This window comes from Gracilinanus agilis, chromosome 5, assembly GCF_016433145.1.
Source record: "Gracilinanus agilis isolate LMUSP501 chromosome 5, AgileGrace, whole genome shotgun sequence".
NCBI classification, from domain to species: domain Eukaryota; kingdom Metazoa; phylum Chordata; class Mammalia; order Didelphimorphia; family Didelphidae; genus Gracilinanus; species Gracilinanus agilis.
The window spans coordinates 69,802,839-69,812,301 of record NC_058134.1 but is presented as its reverse complement, the minus strand read 5'-3'; the positions used below and the strand labels follow the sequence as shown (position 1 = coordinate 69,812,301).

The window sequence follows — 9,463 nt, the reverse complement described above, 5'->3', positions numbered from 1 at the left end:
TTACATTTGAATGAACTATTTCCAAGTCTAGCGTATAGTACCAGTCTCAAAAGTATGAACATTTCTTGTAACATTTATTTTTCTGTTACAATCGGAATAATCTTAAAAGGGGGGGAAAACCCATAAAACTACTTTGTGCTCAAATAGCAAACAGTTTTCTAAAGATTCAATACAAATTTTTAATTTATCTTAATTACACTAGGATTTTGTTGCATTTTTTAATACCCAATGGATCTTACATTTTAAATTTTAATTAAAAAAAAAAGACTGAACCTTAAAACTGTCAGAGACACTTGATAAAGAAACAGCTTAATGTATCAGAAACAAGTGATTCTGGTATTCTCAGTCAGTATCTCATAATGTAAAAATATTACATTAGTGTCCAACATATTAAAATAAGCCCTTGGTGCTGGCAGTTGTGAAAGCACATGAGTGTATGCCCCAACAGAAGAAATCTCTCTATGGAGAAAAGTATTTCAAGTTGAGATTTTGAAATAAAAAGATTTTACTGCATACAAAAACTATTGAGATTTAGACATATCTGGCAGTGTCATGCTAATGCCATGTGAGGACTAATGAGGTTATTTTAGCAAAGGAAAAAAAAGCCAAGTTGATTTTGTAGTAGCAATAGTTTCTTTTTTTATTTTTAATATACTTTAGGAAACAATATACAAAGCTGAGCTTTCCACCATTTCCAGATAACAGTGGGATGCTCCAATTACACAAATTTAGCGTTTTGTGATGGCTAAGAACAGCAGTCAGCACCAGACTTGAACAGTTAGCTACAACACAAACATCCTTCCAAATGAAATGTCATAATAGCAAGACAGGTAAACCAGGGTTTAACATATGACAACCCTTGGGGATGTTCCGATCATTCTTGTTGAATGTCATATTTCATTAAATATTTTATACAGAATTTCTTGTTTACAAGCTTTAAACAAAACTTCTCTTGAGGAATTATTTCAATTAAGTACAAATGTTCAACAAGAATAGTTCTGATAAAGAATCCCCAAGTAGTCAAATTCTAATATGCACTGACCGAAGGAAATGAAAAGTAACCATTTTTTTTGTTTTTGTTTTAACATGTTTATTACAACAGATACAATTCACATCTGACTAGGTTTTTTTTTCCTCTTTCCCCTCCCACAACCATGTTCATTGGGCTATTTCCTTATATTTGAGCAATCAATGTACTTTCAGCACACATGCCCAGCAGTACTATTAAGTCCATTCTTACAGGGTGCAAATGGAAATACATTTCAATAATTTATACAAACAAGTGGGTTATGCTCAATCACTGCAATTTTAAGCTACTGTACACAGGAATGAAAAGATTATAGAAAAAGTGCCATAGCAACAGTGCCTTAAGAAAAGAGAAAATTAGAAGCATTAAAAAATGGATAAAATCAGATCTAGGATTTCAGAGGGGAAATGGAACACTGAAAATGAAAAACATTTCTCTGCAAAAACAGAAATGGAGAAGCACTGCTCTTGATTGGGTGCAAGTGTGGAAACAGTTGTTTCATGATATTTTGTACACTGCCCAAACTGTTCCAAATTGTTGCAGCCTTAGACACAGATCGCCTGGCGCCTGCACTGTATTTTCGGAAATGCAAGATTTCTGAACGATAAATTAACCCCCAAAATTTAAAAAAAAAAAAAAAAAAAAAAAAAAAAAGCTAATTTTGCAGACAGGTTTACATGTAAAAGGCTAGGTATTTAGCCACCTCAGCATTGATTAGTTTTGGATGTCTAAGCTCTGATACACATGGCTTCCCATGGCTTCACTCTACAAAACATATTTACAACGTGAAGAATACATCTACAAGAAATCTACATTTCAGGGGTTTTACAAATCAATCTTGTAGCTTCCCCTGAATTGACTTTCATGTCCCCATCCCCTTGTCATTTTCCATTGCCCAGCTTAACGGTCCAAAGTCTACTCAAATGCAGCTCAAAATTGTTAAGATTGGGCAACCAGTTCCTGTACTCAAAACCATGTGCAATTATTCACATCTTCACACCATGAAGGAATTCTGATTCTTTAGCTTTTCAAGTTCTTTAATTTGTTGTCTCAAAAACAGTATCCTGAAAAATAAAATAAAAGATTAAACTTATTTACCAAATGTGACATTAACTACATTATATTCATTAATCTTTGAATTATAAATAAAACTTCTCAGTGAATATACAACCCCACACACTAAGATCAGAGAAAATCTGATAGCCAATAAGCATACAAACATTAAGTATAATTATGTAATGAATTGCCTGAGCCTTTAAAGTGTAAAGACAATTTGATATATGCTCCATATACTATTTCACAGTGTTGGAAGTCAAAAGTTAGTACCAAGATTACCAAACATTTTTTCTTAAAAATGAATTACGCTGAAATATCATAGAAAATAAGAATGTATTGGGTATACTTGGAAGGCAACAATACAGCAATTCTATTTAACATTAGAAACAAGAGAATCTAGGACAAATCAGTTTACCATATTATAACTGCATTGAGCTATTACAGATACAGTAAAATAAGCTGGCTTATCCACTATGGAAAAACTAGAGTGCTCAAGGAATGGGTTATAGGTTCATCACATCTGCTCTTTAACTCACTATTAACTAGAACCTGTCTTTTCCTTAGCCCTCTACTCTTCTTCTTGAGTCTAAAAATTATTAGCCTCCTTGACTATCTTAAATACAAGATAGGCAGTATGAATAAAATCATTCTTTTATAATAGGGTCCTTCTTTCAGAAATTCAATTACACTGGCAGAAAGAGCCCAAGACAACCTTATTAGGGTTAGTAAGTTAGGGGTAGTAAGGGGCCAAAAAATCTCCTCTGGTCAATCTGTCCTTGAAAAACTCAAATTGGTTGGCTTTGAATTTCTCCTCAAAAGGAGGTTATTTATTCCTTTTTAGTAGAAAGTTTGAGTCTAAAGGTGACATTCTTTTTTTCTCTTTAAATCACTAAGAGAAAAGCCTATAAGCTTCATCAGAGGGCTAAGTGGATTCCTGACACAAAAAGATTAGGAACCCCTGCCCTAAGGGACTAAGGTTTTCTTTCTTGGTTGCAATCCAAAGGCAAGAATTTATGCTCAAGGGTATTTCAGAATTCACTAAAGCCCCTTCAACGCTTTTAAAGACCTAACATTGCCTTTACTTTCTTATTCACATAGAACTAGCTAGTCCTTATCTACAATCCAAAGGCCACACAATGGAGGAAAAGGTGAGGGTGATAGGAGTAAGGGGCAGGTTTAAATTGTGGGAGACTCTTTCCAAAGATGACAGAAAACACATAGCAAAAACCTTCCCTCCCTTTTCTTTTGTTCAATGGGTAGGAAAGAAGGAGGAAAATAATTCAGAACTAAAGAGGTAATATATTCAACAAAAATGTAAAAATCAGCAAAGCAACACCCCTCCCTTTTCTGCCCCATCCTTCTGGGCTTGCTTTCCCAAGGAAAACTACAGGATTCACCAGAATCTAGTACTAGGAGGTGCCTGTGTTATCAACACACTTTTTCCTGGGAGTGTAAGCACACAGTGTTGAGGAAAAAATAAAAGTTGAGAAACCAATAGCAAATCCTGAGATGGGGTGGGGGGAGGGGGAGGGAGATTAACAGAACATACACTCTTGTGCCCTTGGCTACTAGAAGCAACTCAGTAGTCAATGCTATAGAGGCAGAAGAGGAAAAGCCACAGTATTGACCAAGAAGATGCTGTCTTGATTAAGCTAAAATTACAGCTAAATGTTCCTATGATCCAAAAACACTATAACTAAATTCTCACTACTTTGGAACTTTTGCCCACATTGCCCACCTCTCCCTTCTTTTATCATCTATAAATACTCATTTTGTCATTTATTTAGTGGATAATGCTGTTATTTACTTAATACATTTACACCTTTTTCCACAAAGCTTGGTAAAAGTGGCTGGGTGTTGGGTCGTGGGGGGTGGTTGTCATGTAAAACACCTTTGTAAATCAGCTATAAAGTGCCCTGAAACAATGCAATAAATACTAAAAGCTCAAAAAGAAGTAAATGAAATTATTTTAAGATAAATTCTCTGAAAACAGCATAACAACTTCAATGAAAGATTTCTAATTAATTGAGGTTTTATAATGACTACAAATAGCTAATATATTATCTCTGTATTTGTCTAATATGAACACCATTTAAATGCAAATTAGGACTAATTTTACAAATCTCCCAGAATGAACAAACTCCCTGCCAAAAAGCACACCCAGACACTTCAGTGCTTAGGATGAAATCTCATTCTTTCCTCAATCTACCACAAATAGCACATAAGTTTCTGCAATATTGTTTGTTTTTTTTTTAAACCCCTGTACTTCGGTGTATTGTCTCATAGGTGGAAGATTGATAAGGGTGGGCAATGGGGGTCAAGTGACTTGCCCAGGGTCACACAGCTGGGAAGTGGCTGAGGCCGGGTTTGAACCTAGGACCTCCTGTCTCTAGGCCTGACTCTCACTCCACTGAGCTACCCAGCTGCCCCTGCAATATTGTTTTTCAGTGTTCCATGATAAAATGGAATGCACCCAGAATCTTTACTGGGAAGAGGGAGATTGGGGGGGGGGGGGGGGAGGAGATTAAATGTGCCTTTTTTTTTTTTTTTACTGTAAGCATTTTTTAAAAAGTTAACAAAGTTTTATTATACAACATTTACCTAAAATTCTTTGGTAACTTGAAGAGGGTCAGAATATATTTTACTAAACTGCAATAAGCTAAAATTTCCACATGGCTTTAATCAAAAGGAGTGTGAACAGTGGTCTTAATTATAGAATCAGTAGATCTTACATTTGAAAAGAACCCTATGAAGTTTTCTACTCCAAGCACAACCTGAAACAAATCTCTAAAAAAGTAGTTGCAGTCAAATACACAGATACAAAATGGAGTAAAGTGTTACATAGGCTCTCTTCATCCCTAAAATAGGCAGAAAGTTTAAAACTGGCATTTTCTGTGTTCCCTAGTAAGTCTACATACCTCGAGGAAATTCATAAAGTTGCTGTACAAGACAGACAACATATTTAGTATAATGTTGATTTTGAGTTGAATTACATAAAAATAAAGGAGGCAATATCCTGAATGGCATACGATAAACATGTACAAATTAACATGACAAAGTAATTAAATTTATTGGCTTATACAATATTCCTTACAACTTTTTACATCTTTAAATGTAAAAATGTAATATGTGATATGTCCTAATTTGCCACAATCATTTATATGATTGGGCATTAGATTCAAAAGATTGACACATATTCCTTAATTCTTCATCATGAAATGACACTTATCACATTGGATATTAAGCATACCTTTGATGAATAGTCCATTTTTCCAAGTCTAGCCTTGATTATATATAGCCCATAAGTTTTCATTGGGGTTTAAATCAGGCAAGTTCTCGGGCCACTGAAGCATCTTTATCTCCATCTCTTGGCATGATGTAAGGCCATTGTTGCAATATTCCATCTCCATTTGGAAATTATTATTATAATTCTGCTTCTCAATATATGAATATATCTACCAGACTTCCTTATTCTCAATGGTAAGATTTCCAGGAGAACCAGAAAGAAAAAATCCCCAAAACTTGTTGGGGAGGGTTGGGGTGGGGGGAAATCAGTATTTTACAGTCTGATGAAGATGCCCTGATCTTATAGGCTCATCTGGATGTCTTCTGACAAGAGTTCTGGTTTAGGCTTGAATGAAAATCTGCATTTCATCAGTAAAATTTTCCAATCTTTTTTTTCAACCTTCAGTTCTCTAGTCTTTATATTGTCTTGCCTATAGCAAGTTTTTTGGTTTTTTTTTCCTCCCCTTCACTGCAGTGGGTAGCAGGTGATTTATTTAAAAAAAGGATCTTCTCACTACTCTTCCAGCTTCAAGAAGCCTATGCTGCACTGTAGAGGTTTCAATAATAGCCCTTCCAGTTGTCATGTTCCTCTGAAGGTCTTTGTTTTTTTTCTGAGAATTAATCAGACTGTTTTTCCGCAACAGTTTGTCAGTTCTTGGCATTGCCTTATATTTTTGATGGTATTTTCCTTTGTGCTTTGATGTAAGTGATCCTGTTTCATAGTGGGCTTGATCATTTAAATGCTTGACTTCCCCATATCAATAGCAGCTGCAAAATCTAACAGTCATTGAAGTGTGCTCTGTTAAGAGCTATAATTTTTGCATGTTTCCTTGGAGTAATATCCATTCTTAAAAACCACAGAATTAAAAACACAACAAGAGAGCAATGAAACATGTGTATTGCAGGAAATTCAGAACTCAACTGAGACAACTAACAAATGGTGTAGAAACCAGCTTGATCTGGTTTCAGGTGATCAATGACAGACGTTCTGAGTCAGCCTAATACCACACACTCATGACCTCTGCTGTCACTAAATAATACCATATCAAAATTATCATTTGTCTTAAGTAATACACACCATCGTATAAATGAAAAAGCTTTATAAACATAAGTTTAGTTATAACAATTAGAATGTTATTTAATTACTGGAACATGGTAAAATATGTCAAAAGAAATTAGGAGAATTTTAAATTTCAATAATGTATAATTTATGGCCATCAACTTATTAGAAAAAAGGTATAAGATAAAAAAAAGACAAACACTAAGCAAAATCTTACCTTTGCTCACGCAAAGTTGCTTGAATTTCACATACTCGGACTAACGATCGTAAGTTTTTTAATTCAGTACAAATTTCTGACATATGAACACTTCCCATGTTATGAGCTTCTTCACGCAACCTTGATGCCTAAAAGTGTATACAAAAATTATTTTTACTATTAGGAAAATAAATGTTCTTTTACTCAAAGGTATTTATAGGGCTTCTCAATTATCAGCAATCTGTAGCATGGGATTATAAGGATCATCAGAAGAGAGCAAAAGTTACTAAGAAATATCTATGTTTAATCATCTGTACATGAAAGAATGAACCTTCATTTTATAAGTTCTATCGACTCCCTCCACCTCCAAAAGCATACCAGATGGGATTTTAAGAAATAAAGATTATAACACAAGGAAATATAAATGAATGACAGAGTACCAAAGAGTGCAATGGCTGTCTTTTGAGGCTGAATACCCAAATTTCAATAAGCTGTTAAGAACCAAAGTACAGGCCTTCATTTTGAAAGTCATGTTCTCATTAATAAGCAACTAAAGAGTAATTCAGTAAGGCTGAGTTAAGGGAAGGAGAAAAGTAATACTTTTACCAGCTGTTTGTAAAGACCTTTAAGTAAGTACATTCAACAACCTCATAAACCATTCTGATTATACATACATTTCCTTTGACCTGTTTTTGAGGATTCCTTTCTCCTTCCAAGTTGTCCTTGGAATACATTTTAATATAGGTGAAATCAATTGTATCTGAAATGATTATTAACAAATCCTATATGTTCCAACTCTGCAATAACTTTTACATTTGTATCCTCCTCTCATCTGGTCCATCATTCTTTGTAGCACAATTCAGATACCATCATTTTTGTAAACTTTTTCCCCAAACCCTCACATCAGGAATGACTTTCTCCACTTTGAATTCAAGTACTTGGCCCCCTATTCTTATGTATTTGTATATTAAGTTATTTGTATGTGTCACAACTCTATTACTAGATTTTAAGCAAGCAGAACCCAGATTGTCTGACTCTCAATCTAGAGCTATTTCCAGGATGATACAATGCCTCCTTTAAAATGACCACACAGTTAATTTTTCCCCCAGTCTATACAATGAATTTAGAAATCTGTTTCAATGAAGGTCAGATCTTATGTTATTTTCTTTTATGGATTTTGAAGTTAGAAATAATCAAGCCATCAAGCAATACTTCAAAATGTGTTTCTAGAAAGAGCTTTATTTTTATAACAGTACTGCAGAACTGAACTATTTTTTAAGTATTCACTCCCAAAGATCTAAATATTCAGACATTCAAAACATGCACGTACCTGTTTCTCTGCATGATCTGCAGGCCAACCTTGAACATGTTTTATAAGATTTTCATTGAAGTGTGCTGCTAGGGTAGGTGTTAATGAACATGTAGGTCGGGTAGATGAATTCTGTGGTACAACTGTTGCATTAGATGCATTACTACTAGAAGTATGATTTGGACCAGGAGATGGACTTCTCTGACTACTGTAAGATAGAAAAAATATTTCAGTCTGTTTCTAAAGAGTAAGACTTTCTAAAATGACCATCAAATGTCACAATAAAACACCATTATCATATTTTAAGTTCAAGAAAAACAGATAATTTACATATAAAATATTTAAGACAAAAATGAGGATGCCGCCCATCATACTATATTTTAAACTCCCCTTTAAAAATAGAGCTTTAGCCAAATCTCAATTTAGATGAATCTCTAATTCCTTCAATAGAACATTTTCATACAAATATAAATCCAGACTTTCTATGGCAATGCAAGGAGAATTACATTTTCTTCTTGTTGTTTGGATGTTTTAGTCATAACCAATTCTCTGTGACTTCATTTGGGATTTTCTTGGCAAAGATACTGAAGTATTTTGCCATTCCCTTCTCTAGATCCTTTTACAGATGAGGTACTTAAGCAAACAGGGTTAAGTGACTCGCCCAGGGTCACACAGCTTCTAATAAATATTTGTGGGCACATCTGAACTCAGGAAGAGTAAGTCTTTCTGACTCTAGGTAGGCCTAGCACTATCTACTGCACCACCTAGCTGCCTCTTAAATAAATTTATTTCCAGTATCATCTTCAATATAAAAAGCAAAAGAATATATCATCTTGCAAAAAAAAAAAGGGGGGGGCTAAAATCCAACTTAGGTAAAGGGGCAAAGATCTAAGTTGACAGAAATTTACCAAAGACACCAAGTAATCTGAAGAATTAGTCAACTAAAATTTCTATTGTTTTTATTATTTAAAAAAATTCAAACTCAGCTACTTTTTTATAGCATTGTTTTGAATTAATAATGAAAGATTTGTGTATCTGAAGTAGTAGCTAAAAGGGTTAGTGAGGGAGACGTTTCCAAATAGTACTGGTTGGAAAACAATAGATAATTTGAATTATTTGACATAAAGATGGAATTTCAAATAAAACATATAAAATGAATAAAGCCTACAGTGTTTATTGGCATATTATCACCAACTTGGCGGTACAAATAAGAAACTTTTTTCTCTGTGAATATGGGTTCTCATATCTCTTAAGAGCAGAAGAATTACTCTGAAATCTTGTTAAGAATAGCTGTGATCGGATTTATGGTAAAGAAAGCTGCCCACATTCAGAGGAAGGACTGCAGGAGAGGAAACATATAAGAAAAACAACTGCTTGAACGCAAGGGCAAGGTTCGGGGTGGACGTGATTGAGGGTGTGGACTGGAAACTACCACACCAATGCAACTACCAACAATTTGGAAATTGGGCTTGATCAAGGACACATGACAAAACTAGTGGAAATGCGCATCGGCCATGGGTGGGGGGAGTG

At 34.5% G+C, this 9,463-nt stretch overlaps 1 protein-coding gene across 2 annotated transcripts in view; it reads right to left on the bottom strand.

Annotated features, from left to right (window-relative positions):
• Positions 1-614: 614 nt before the first annotated feature.
• WAC (WW domain containing adaptor with coiled-coil) overlaps positions 615-9,463 on the bottom strand; it is a 115,421-nt gene continuing 106,572 nt past the window's right edge. For both annotated transcript variants that reach the window (XM_044678748.1, XM_044678747.1), the window contains 3 exons: positions 7,955-8,141; positions 6,646-6,773; positions 615-2,091 (listed from right to left, as the gene is read on the bottom strand). In XM_044678748.1, the coding sequence (XP_044534683.1) occupies positions 2,022-2,091; positions 6,646-6,773; positions 7,955-8,141 (385 nt within the window). In that variant the 3' untranslated portion in view covers positions 615-2,021. The remainder of the gene's footprint in view (positions 2,092-6,645; positions 6,774-7,954; positions 8,142-9,463) is intronic.